General features: G+C 39.4%; 1 protein-coding gene across 1 annotated transcript in view; it reads right to left on the reverse strand.

The window, feature by feature from the left end:
* smchd1 (structural maintenance of chromosomes flexible hinge domain containing 1) overlaps window positions 1–12772 on the reverse strand; it is a 509382-nt gene that overhangs the window by 283963 nt on the left and 212647 nt on the right. The window contains 2 exon segments of the mRNA XM_051928888.1: window positions 750–894; window positions 4754–4873. Coding sequence (XP_051784848.1) covers window positions 750–894; window positions 4754–4873 — 265 coding nt within the window.

Here is a 12772-nt window from a genome sequence, read left to right on the forward strand (position 1 = left end):
AACTCGAACACATAGGTTTAGCTCACAGTTTCTATGTACAAATCAGAAATATGTTTCAAATACAACAGCACTCAAGAGTCCATAGAAACTGACAGGTGAAAGAAAAATTGTCAAAAATACGACAGGCCAGGATATAGAACTCCAGCAACGCATAAAAGATGATGAAAAGTACAGACAAAAAGACCAAAAGAAAAAAAAAAACTGCAGGAAGGACAGGAGGCAATAAAAGGAATAGAATGACACAAAGTCACAAATGGCACTAGAGAAGAATGATAAAGCACTATAAAGGAATGTTTGTGAACAAAGAAATGTATTAAGTAACTAAAGGGTGCCAACAGTGAACAAAGCTGGTTAAGCATTACTGTCCAAATATGAAAACTTAAAATGTATTTTGTGTTATGTATATTATGCCAATAATAATTTTCTTCAAAAAAAATCGACATTTTTTTCACATTTAGGTTTCTCGTATTTTGAAATTGAAACAAATTATATTACTATTTCATTTCTCAGTGATATACAAAACTTTAATGCTCAATCATAACTAAAAAGTGAACCTCTACAAATGCACATAAAATTAAAACATAATTACTAATTAGTACAAATTTAGGTTCCATAGTATGCCAGTGTCTTTCAAAAGAAAGTGTGTAGATAAAACAAAAACATATTAAATTATAGTTATGATTTAAAAGGACTTAATGTATACATGAAAATAAATCCCCTAATTTGTATGACGGGAAAGGCAGCCATACCTGCATTCCAAGACTGATTTGATATCCACACTTGGTCGAGTAGGGTTACCATATTTATCAAAAAGTTCCAATGGAATATTAAATGGTACTCCAACACGAAAAGGAGGGTCCAAATTCGGCATAATAAATTTAGCTGCTTTACCCTCTGAGAGGGGGGAAGGGGTTGGGTGTGAAAAAAAAAACACTATAATTAAATACTTGTCACTGAGTGCATTAAATAATTTAAATGAGTTACCCAAAATAATCATCTTCATTGCTTTTACATACTGTGTATATTAGTAAAAATACATTTTTTAATCTTTTTCATGTGATACAACATTCATTATTAAATGCATGCACCCTAGAAGCCATTCACAAAAAAGAAACTTTCTGAGCTCTTTATGTTTAAGAACTTAAATAAATACATTTGCAATCACGTTTAAGTGTATTAACAAGTAAACAATTAGGAAGAAAACAATACTAAACTAGAAGCTTGCAAGCAAGTCTTACTAGGGGCCATAAATTTTGAGGCATTTTATAATATGAATTGAGCAATAAACTAGAATATTTTTAATAAACAGGAGTGGATAAAATAAAAATAAAATGAAAAAAAAAAAGCTTTGAAATAAATTCACAAATGAAGCTGCAAATCTTCAATTACATTAATTGATTGCCAAATACCAGTATGAGTCAGCTATAACAATTTGGAAGCCAAGACTTTGATATCCAATTTTTTAGGGGAACATAAGGCAATTTAGGGAGCTCCAGGGAGGATAAATAGTTGGTGACAGAATTGTAAGCATATCAACAAAATTACTGTCAAGGGTAACAGTCTCAAAAATAATGACAATATATGCCAAACTTGGACAAACCTCACTGACAAAGGGAAAAAAGGTCCATAGTCAGACTTTACTGGCAAAGAAGATGAACACTTCACAGTATAGCTACACAATTCTACACAGCCTCAAAAACTATCACCAAATTGAACCATCACCTCTGTGATTCACTCTTAAAAAAGTCAATACGCTGGACTTAGAGTTATGCCATTTGGAAACCACTTGTATTAAATGACAGCACACAAAGGTATGTAACCTGTTTTAAACTGCAAAAAACAAAGGGGGGAAAAAAAGTAGTAAGGTCCAATAAAACATCTTTTACACTTTTCCTAAATCCAGATGGGTTTGTATTTGGAGAGAGCCAAGGGATGCCTTCAACACACAATGTCGGTTTGGCAACTTTTAAATTTGGTAGAGATTCATAATGGTAAAAATAAGCATTACATAGACATACATATGCACATACATACATATACCTATATATACATATATACACACACACATACTGTATATACAGTGCATCCGGAAAGTATTCACAGCGCATCACTTTTTCCATATTTTGTTATGTTACAGCCTTATTCCAAAATGGATTAAATTCAATTTTTTTCCTCAGAATTCTACACACAACACCACATAATGAAATTGTGAAAAAAGTTTACTTGAGATTTTTGCAAATTTATTAAAAATAAAAAAATTGAGAAAGCACATGTACATAAGTATTCACAGCCTTTGCCATGAAGCTCAAAATTGAGCTCAGGTGCATCCTGTTTCCCCTGATCATCCTTGAGATGTTTCTGCAGCTTAATTGGAGTCCACCTGTGGTAAATTCAGTTGATTGGACATGATTTGGAAAGGCACACACCTGTCTATATAAGGTCCCGCAGTTGACAGTTCATGTCAGAACACAAACCAAGCATGAAGTCAAAGGAATTGTCTGTAGACCTCTGAGACAGGATCGTCTCGAGGCACAAATCTGGGGAAGGTTACAGAAAAATTTCTGCTGCTTTGAAGGTCCCAATGAGCACAGTGGCCTCCATCATCCATAAGTGGAAGAAGTTTGAAACCACCAGGACTCTTCCTAGAGCTGGCCAGCCACCTAAACTGAGCGATCGGGGGAGAAGGGCCTTAATCAGGGAGGTGACCAAGAACCCGATGGTCACTCTGTCAGAGCTCCAGAGGTCCTCTGTGGAGAGAGGAGAACCTTCCAGATGGACAACCATCTCTGCAGCAATCCACCAATCAGGCCTGTATGGTAGAGTGGCCAGACGGAAGCCACTCCTTAGTAAAAGGCACATGGCAGCCCGCCTGGAGTTTGCCAAAAGGCACCTGAAGGACTCTCAGACCATGAGAAAGAAAATTCTCTGGTCTGATGAGACAAAGATTGAACTCTTTGGTGTGAATGCCAGGAATTACGTTTGGAGGAAACCAGGCACCGCTCATCACCAGGCCAATACCATCCCTACAGTGAAGCATGGTGGTGGCAGCATCATGCTGTGGGGAGGTTTTTCAGTGGCAGGAACTGGGAGACTAGTCAGGATAAAGGGAAAGATGACTGCAGCAATGTACAGAGACATCCTGGATGAAAACCTGCTCCAGAGCGCTCTTGACCTCAGACTGGGGCGACGGTTCATCTTTCAGCAGGACAACGACCCTAAGCACACAGTCAAGATATCAAAGGAGTGGCTTCAGGACAACTCTGTGAATGTCCTTGAGTGGCCCAGCCAGAGCCCAGACTTGAATCCGATTGAACATCTCTGGAGAGATCTTAAAATGGTTGTACACCGACGCTTTCCATCCAACCTGAACACACATATATACATACATACATACATACATACATACATACATACATACATACATACAGTGGAACCTTGGTTCACGAACGTCTCGGTACACATACAAATCGGTTTACGACCAAAAAGTTCGCCAAACTTTTGCATCTGTTCATGACCACACACTCGGTATATGAACAAGCCAGTTTCCCTTTCGGTTTGTACGTGTTACAGTCTCTCCCTGTGCATTTCCTGTGCAGCAAGCAAAAGAGACAGAGTGCGATTACACATGAGAGACACACACAGGCATTGCGAGAGAGAGAGAACCACACACACACAGAGGCAGCACGAGAGAGAGAGAGACACACAACCACAGCGCGCAAGAGAGAGACACATACAGAGGGCAGCGCGCGAGAGAGAGAGAGAACACACACACACCACACGCAGCGCGAGAGAGACACACACACACAGGCAGCACAAGAGAGAGAGACACACACACACACAGGCAGCACGAGAGAGACACACACACATAGGCAGTGTGAGAGAGAGACACACACAGGCATCTCTCACACACACAGGCAGCGCGAGAGTGAGAGAGACACGCACACACAGAGGCAGCGCGCGAGAGTGAGACACATGCACACACAGGCATCTCCACACACAGGCAGCACGAGAGTGAGAGAGACACACACACACACAGGCAGCGCGAGAGAGAGAGACACACACACACAGGCAGCGCAAGAGAGAGACACCACACACAGGCAGCACAAGAGAGAGACACACACACACACAGGCAGCGCAAGAGAGAGAGAGACACACACACAGGCAGCGTCAGTGTTATTCAATGTTTTTACATTTAGTTTACTATTACGCTGTGCATTCTGTGGTTTAATTAACTATATTTGTGCTTAAAAACTTAAAAAAACATATATATTTACATACAGTTCGTATGGTCTGGAACAGATTAATTGTATTTACATACAATCCTATGGGGGAAATTATTTCGGCTCACGACCAAATCGGATTACGACCAGAGGTTTGGAACGAATTATGGTCGTGAACCGAGGTTCCACTGTACTTGCACCTTAGACATATAATATATTAAGAGATAAAGAGAAAGCACTCTCTCTTTGCCTTTGACAACCGCCAATACACTAGCATAGTAAGAAGTACAAACTAATGTTCTGGCCACTAAACAAAAAAAAAAAAATACCAACTAAAGATAGTACATGCAACATGTATCTTAAATTTTTTTGGAATTAATAAAAGATGACAATGAACAATATTTGCTAATTATATTTTGTCCACAAATGAAAACCAATTTTAATAAAGTATGATTGCTTCTGGTAGTCTCTTGAATGGAATTCATAAAGAAGTAATTTCAAAAAATGCTTTTACAAATCAAAACTTTAATTACCATTTACTACAAATTTAATAATCTTGGAAGGTAGAGGAATTCCTGCATATGTGTCTGCATTGCTCTCATTCAGCACTGTCTGGAGCTTCAATGTATATTTTCCTAGCCTAGTAACACTTTCTGGGGGGAAAAAAGAAAACATATTAAATACAAGAAACTTAATTGTCTTAAAAAATTCTAACAATATTTAATTTAAAACATAACTATTTGCAAGGCAACTAAGAAAAATATTCCAGGACAGATGAGTCTTAACCAGTTAAGAAAATAAATTTGCTTAATTTGGTTACTTTTTGTATAGCACTCTACACTGACTACAGGCTTAATCCTCCTCAAACAGTGGAGTAGCTGGATGTATTATTACTCACACATTTACTTCATTGTCTACAGAATCTAGTCAAGTTTGGCATGTAATAACATGGACTGCAAGTCAGAAATCAACCTTGGAAAAGAAGTCAGCCCTAAATTGGATCAGTACGAGAGTGTTTATGACAGGCAAAGTGCAAAGAAACACACACCCATACAGAGCTTTTGCATAATTAATAATTTTCCATTATTATTAATTTTCCTGAATAATACAGGTGCATCTCAATAAATTAGTATATTATTAAAAAGTTAATTTATTTCAGAAATTCAGTTAAAAAAAATGGAACTCAAATATTAAATAGATTCATTGCACACAAAGTGATATATTTTAAACATTTATTTCTTTTCATTTTGCTGATTATGGCCTATATGTAATGAAAATTCAAAATTCAGTATCTCAGACAATTAGAATATTACATAAGACCAATAAAAGAAAATGATTTTTAATATAGAAATGTTGGTCTACTTAAATGTATGTCCATGTATGCAATCAATACTTGGTTGGGGCTCCTTTTGCAAGAAACACTGCATCACTGCAGCGTGGCATGGAGGTGATCGGCCTGTGGCACTGCTGAGGTGTTATGGAAGTCCAGGATGCTTTGATAGCGGCCTTCAGTTCGTCTGCATTGTTGAGTCTGGTGTCTCATCTTCCTCTTGACAAATCCTATGGGGTTTTAGGTCAGGCAATTTGCTGGCCAATCAAGCACAGTGATACCAGGGTCATTAAACTACGTATTGGTACTTTTCACAGTGTGGACAGGTGCCAAGTCCTGCTGCAAAATGAAATTAGCATCTCCATGAAGCTTGTCAGCAGAGGGAAGCATGAAGTGCTTTAAAATTTCCTGGTAGAAGGCTGCACCTACTTTGGACTTGATAAAACACAGTGGACCAACACCATCAGATGACATTGCTCCCCAAATCTTAACTGACTGAGGAAACTTCACACTGGACCTCAAGCTACTTGGATTTTGTGTCTCTCCACTCTTCCTCCATACAATGGGACCTTGATTTCCAAATGAAATGCAAAATTTACTTAAATCTGAAAAGATGACTTTGGACCACTGAGCAACAGTCCAGTCCCGTTTTCTCCTTAGCCCAGGTAAGACACTTCTGACGTCTCTGGTTCAGGAGTGGCTTGACACAAGGAATGTGACAGTTGTAGCCCATGTCCCAGATACGTCTGTGTGTAGAAGCTCTTGAAGCACTGACTCCAGGCACTCCACTCCTTGTGAATCTCCCCCAAATACTTGAAAGGGCTGTGTTTCACAATCCCCTCAAGACTGCAGTTAACCCTATTGCTTGTGCACCTTTTTCTGCGACTTTTTCTTCCTTCCACTCAACTTTCCATTAATATGCTTAGATACATCAGTCTGTGAACAGCCAGCTTCTTTATCAATGACCTTTTGTTGCTTACCCTCCCTTGTGGAGGGTGTCAATGACCGTCTTCTGGACAACTGTCAAGGTCAGCAGTCTTCCCCATGATTTGTGTGGCCTACTGAACCAGACTGAGAAGCCATTTAAAGGCTCAGGACACCTTCTGTAGGTGTTTGGGTTAATTAGCTGAGTGGAGTGTGACACCAATGAGTCTACAATATTGAACTTTTTCCATAATATTCAAATTTTCTGAGATACTGAATTTTGGGTTTTCATTAGTTATAAGCCATAATCAGCAAAATGAAAAGAAATAAACGCTTGAAATAAATCACTCTGTGTATAATGTATCTATATATGAGTTTCACTTTTTGAACTGAATTACTGAAATAAATTAACTTTTTGATGATATTCAGATTTATTGAGATGCTCCTGTATGTCCTGGATTATTGTGTTTGTATATGCTTTATGATTGTATTAGGGTGGTAGAAACAATAAAAACAAAAAACAGTTTATTTAAAGGAAAAATCATTTAAGTAATGTACAGTTAACAAACATAAAAGTAAAAATGATTAAACAAGTGGTTTTATGAATAAATGAATGAATGTCTGTTTTGAAAGTATTGACTAACAAACCCTCTAGATAAAAGATTAAGAACTAGCTCTTGAAATTATTTAGAGTGTTTTGTGGATATATAGTAAAACAGTTATGATGCAAGTTATTTAAATAAAGAAATATGTCGTAGGTATATAGCTAAACAGAATCATTTTGCTATATTAAGGTTTAGCAAGTGATCCAATACAAGAAGCATTAAAGTTCAGCATTTACAATTGAAAAACAGTACATTTTGAAACAACCGCAGAGAGTATTGCTGTTACAGAGTGTTACTGGCCATTATTAGTATGACTTATGAATTAAGGGTTTTTCAATGTAATAACATAAGAAGCGGTACAGTAAACCATTTACAATTAGCCCAAAATAATACATTTAAGAGGCAGTACAGTACACCTTTCATATTTGAAGGTAAGAAGGTTGTGTGTCTGTTGTGCTTTGTGATGGTTTGGCACCCTGTCTAGTTTTGTCTCCCTGTGCTCAATGCCACTGGAATACATTCCTGCTTTTTGCAGGTATACAGCTGATCTGTTCAAGCTCATTGACTACATGGTAGATTAAAGTGTTCAAGGCCATGCAGCTTAACAATTAGGAAATCTTTGGAAATAATAGACAAAATATTATTCAGTGTACTTTACACAGTAATGGTGAGGCTGCTTACATTATACTCTAAACAGGAGCATCCCCCACTGCTGCACTAAATAAGCTCTAACATCACCCCTCCCCCTGATCTGACTTTCTAAGTAACAGCACAAGTACAGATGCAAACCAAGTGTAATCAAGAGTCCCCGGTTCGATCCCCAATCACTACTATATTTGCCGTTTTCAGTAGTAAGCTGCTCTTTTTGTTAATATTATACAGTACACACATGCACTTGGTTTGCCGTCTGTACTTGTGCCGTTACTTAGAGAGTCAGATCGGGGGTAGGGGTGATGTTAGAGCGGCGTGGGGCTTATTCAGTGCAGGCAGGAACAATGCACATGTTGATCTTTTTTTTTCTTTCAGTACATGTGCCTTCCCTGTTTATTTATATATCTCTGCCTGTCTGTCTCTCTATTACGCAGTGCTCTGTCTGACTGTGTGTTATGGATCTTAAAAGTAACAGTTATAAGGACAGTTGTTCATGTTAATTGCAGTCTCAATTGTTAAAAAAAATATTTTAAAAGGAGCATCCCACATGAAAATATAACGATCTCATTAACTGACAGTGCATACCATTTTATAAATTTTATGTCCGTTTGAGGTTAAAAGAAAAAAAAAAGTAACACTTTATTCCCAGCGGGGAATCGAACTCAGGTCTGTGAGGCACGGCAAAGCTGCTGCGCTCTGAGAAGCAAGTCTTAGCACGCTACGCCACGGAAACTGTTACATCATTCTTGAACCTTCTGTGAAAGTTTTTATTTGATCTTTGGAACTCAGGCTTTATACATTCTACTAGGGGGCTCCGCCCCCTGCTCGCTTCGCTCGCCAACCCCTGGTGTTGGGAATGACAAAGAGCGTGATGTATCAATGAGATATAGAATAGTGTGACGGTGTAGGATGATGCAAATATAAAGCAAACAATAAAGTGTGGTGGGCACAGTGTAAAGGTTTATTTGAAAATCTCTTTGTACACGCCGTTTAAGTGTAAAAGGTAATTCCAGCTCAGAACTTGTACGGTCAATGAAGATGTTTATTGTTTGTGATCAGAGTCAAGTTTGTCAGAGCTTAGAAAGAGTTGTGTCTCTCCAGGAAGTAATAGAATGACTTCGGTATTTATGTTTTCCACATTAATATTTTTTGGACATAATATAGTGCGTTGTGTTAAAAGGGCATTTGGTCTGATTCCGGACATCGTATCTTTTTTACTAACTGAATCTTTTGAAAGCAATGCCAATTGTCTGCGTATTTTAAGGTGGCACAGAACAATACCTGATCGCATGGCATGTGGAAGAATAGCTAAGCACTGTCTAAAATCTCCTCCACATAAAAGTACCTTTCTTCCAAATCGAATATTATTATTCATAAACGTGTTGTAGAAGTTTATGAATGGTGTTGAGTAAGTGACTGGATGCCATTGTACATTCAGCAATAATTAACATTTTTGCAAGACGGATGTCACGTGCAGTGCTACTGTTAATGTTCATAGTGATACCGATTTGTAGGATCTAATGCAGTTGATAAAGATTTCACTTTCAGGTACATCGCTAGTTAGAAGGATCTGTAGATATTCAGGATATGAATGTAAGGAGGAAGTCTAATTTGACCCTTTTGACAACAACGTGTAAATGTATTACTTGTATTGCCAGTTGTTTCTTCAGGGAAGTGAACTGAATGACAATGATTGCAAATGACATTCATTAATCCGAATGAATTTTCCTGGTGTATGTTTTGCTTGTGCCGTTTGAGAGGCGCGTTGTTGCATGTGTAGTATTTGGGACGTGTTGTTTTGGAGCTGAAATCGATTTGCCTGTGCTGTGTGAGAAGCCCGTTGTAGCCTTCCTTGCCGTTAACGTATGTCTGAGACGGGAGGTGTTTCGTTTTTGAATCCGTGCCTGTTGCGATGCAGCACTTTGATTGATAGATTGCGTCATGTGGATCTAGGATGTAGATTTGTGCATATTTGCGTTGTTGATTTGTTTCAGGGTGCACTGTTCCAATGCGATGCAGTATTTGTGCACATATGCGAAAGCAGTATGGGCCATTGCCTTTTGGTGGCCTGATATTTACTCCGGTAGATGCAAAAGCAAATGAACTATTGTAGGATCCAATGCAGTTCATAAAGTTTTTACTTTTAGGTACATCGTTAGTTATAAGATTTAGTTGAGCTTTGCGTTTTTGGAGCCGAGACATTTTTTCTTCTAGAAATATGGATAAGTAATAAGGAGGATCGCACTCACTGTTAATATGGAGCCTTTTCTGCGGTTGAACGGTTAATAGTGCCTTATTGTAAAGAGATCCACCTATGCTGCATAGTGTGAATTGTGTTTGGTCCCGTTATCCGAGCGGTATCGTTTTGTACCCGTGATCGTGAATTCATGACTTGTTTGTTCTTGAGCGTGAGAAATATGGATAAGTAATAAGGAGGATCGCACTCACTGTTAATATGGAGCCTTTTCTGCGGTTGAACGGTTAATAGTGCCTCATTGTAATGAGATTCAGGGTGCACTGTTCCAATGCGATGCAATATTTGTCCACATATGCGAAAGCAGTATGGTCCATTGCCTTTTGGTGGCCTGATATGTACTCCGGTAGATGCAAAAGCAAATGAACTATTGTAGGATCTAATGCAGTTCATAAAGTTTTTACTTTCAGGGACATCGTTAGTTAGAAGCTTCTTTAGATATTCAGGATATGAATGTAAAGGAGGCAGTGTAATCTGACCTTTTTGACAACAACGTGTAAATTCATTATTTGTATTGCCAGTTGTTTCTTCTGTGAAGTTAAGTGAATGACAATGATTGCAAATGACATTCATTAATCCCAATGAATTTTCCTCAATAGTGGATTCCTTATTGAAGGCGTTTTCAGCATTTGGCGTAAGCGTTTAACAGGTGTGTGGCGTTGATGTCCACGACGGGCATGTTTTGCTTTTTGCGTTTGATTGCCTTTTTGTTGCATGTCCATTATTTGTGACGCGCTATTTTTTTCTTTTTTTTTATTCGCCTCCGCTTTGCGCAAAGTCCGTTTCAGTCTACGCCGTGCATTGTTTGTATCGAGCCTTGTCCGTTTTTGTATGTCGGTCATTTGAGCTTTGTGCTTTTCGCGTCTTGCTTTTTTTTTTTCTGTCAGTTCATTTGCGCGTTGTACACGTCTCCGTTCATTTATTCTGTCTCTTCGCTCCCTTTTTTGTATGTCTGATACGCGAGCTCTTTCGGTTTGAAATAGTGCTTCTTTCGATGCAGCACTTTGACACGCACGCTGAATGCGTCTACGTTCATTGTGTCTGTCCATTTGGGCACGTCTCTGTAACGGTGTCACTTGTGCTTTGCGTTTTTTGATCCGAGACATTTTTTCTCCCGGTGTTTCAGAAGTGCGTTTTATGCGCCGCCGTCTATTTTCTTGTTTCTTTCGTGTTCGTGTGTTTGTTCCCGTTATCCTTTCCGAATCGTTTTGTACCCGTGACCGTGTATTCATGACTTGTTTCTTTCTCAGCATGCGAAATATGGATAAGTAATAAGGAGGATCGCACTCACTGTTAATATGTATCCTTTTCTGCAGTTGAACGGTTAATAGTGCTTTATTGAAAGGACATCCACCTATGCTGACACCTATGCCGACACCTATGCTGCCTAGTGTGAAGGTGTCGACGTTCACTTTAGAATATGTGGCTTTGGGTGTCACTTCTTATGGATGTGTGGGGGGGATTGTTGTTGCGCGAGCGTCTTCTTTCTTTTTGTGGGCTTGTTGAATCCCCCTCTTGGTGTGTGTCCCGTCCCGTCCCGTGCCTGTAGGGTGGGGGGGGGGGGGGGGGGGGGGGGGGGGGGGGGGTGTGGTCGTGCCTTGCTGTTGTGCGCTCGTCTGTTCTTTTTTTTTTGGTGTGTTTAGTTTCGTGTGCAATGTGTTTCGTGCTTTGCCCGCGTTTGACTACTTCTTTATGCGCCTTTTCCTTTTTTCGGTGCTTGTTGCGCCTCATTTCTGTGACTCCTTTTTGTATGTGCTCACTCCTTTTTTCTGTGGTCTTGTCCGCCTCTCGCGGCCCCTCATCCGCCTTTGTCGCCCTCTTTTGTCCGCCTTTCTCCGACTCTCACGGACTCTTTTTGCGCCTGCGCCTCTCGCGGACCCTGATCCGCCTCTCTCGGCTCCTCAGCCGACTCTCGCGGACTCTTTTTGCGCCTGCGCAGTACGTCTTTTTGCAGCTACGGCCCATGGCCGGATGTGCCTGCGTCCATCATCCGGTTTAGCATTCTCGGTTAGTAATATGGATAGTTTATGCCTACAATTTGTAACATTTATTACTAATATATGAAAAAGTTTCTGTTTTAACAATGTGTTTACACAGATTACTGTAGAAACGGAACACACATAAAATGCATGTGTTCCAAATAACGATCTATTATTTCCACTCTAAAACTCCACTTCACTCCCAGATAATCAATCAAGGCACGAGCTGGGAGAAGTTTGTGCACGTTCTAAGTCGGAGGGGGGATGGAAAAGCCGGCTGCTGGCAGCTTGTCTTTATCAGCACATTTAGAGGACAAAAGACGCTGGCGGAGAGGTGTGAACGGATTTAAGAAGCGATTTAAGGTGGGCCGGATCTACGAGTTTTTTTCGTAGGCTCTGGTAATTCTAGTGTTAAAGAACCTAAGTGTCTGCCTAATTTTCAACGTTTATTTAATATATTCACTAATTATATCGAACACCCTAGAACTCTTATTATCGTTGGATGCAGAAAAAGTATCTGATATGGATAAATGGGACTACGTATTCACCACATTGCACAAATTTGGGTTCTGCCCAAACATATGTGCATGGATCAAATTACTCTATATTAGTCCAAAAGCCTCAGTTTGTATTGACATTATTTCAGACTACTTCAAACTAGAATGAAGTACTCGACAAGGATGTCCCCTTTCACCACTGCTCTTTGCAACTGCCATTGAACCATTGGCTGTTTACGTTCAAAATGCATCAGAGATAATGGGTATTTGTGGAGAAGGACTTGAACATAAATTATATGCAGATGATATGGT

The sequence above is a fragment of the Erpetoichthys calabaricus genome, chromosome 6 (assembly GCF_900747795.2).
Source record: "Erpetoichthys calabaricus chromosome 6, fErpCal1.3, whole genome shotgun sequence".
Lineage (NCBI taxonomy): Eukaryota > Metazoa > Chordata > Cladistia > Polypteriformes > Polypteridae > Erpetoichthys > Erpetoichthys calabaricus.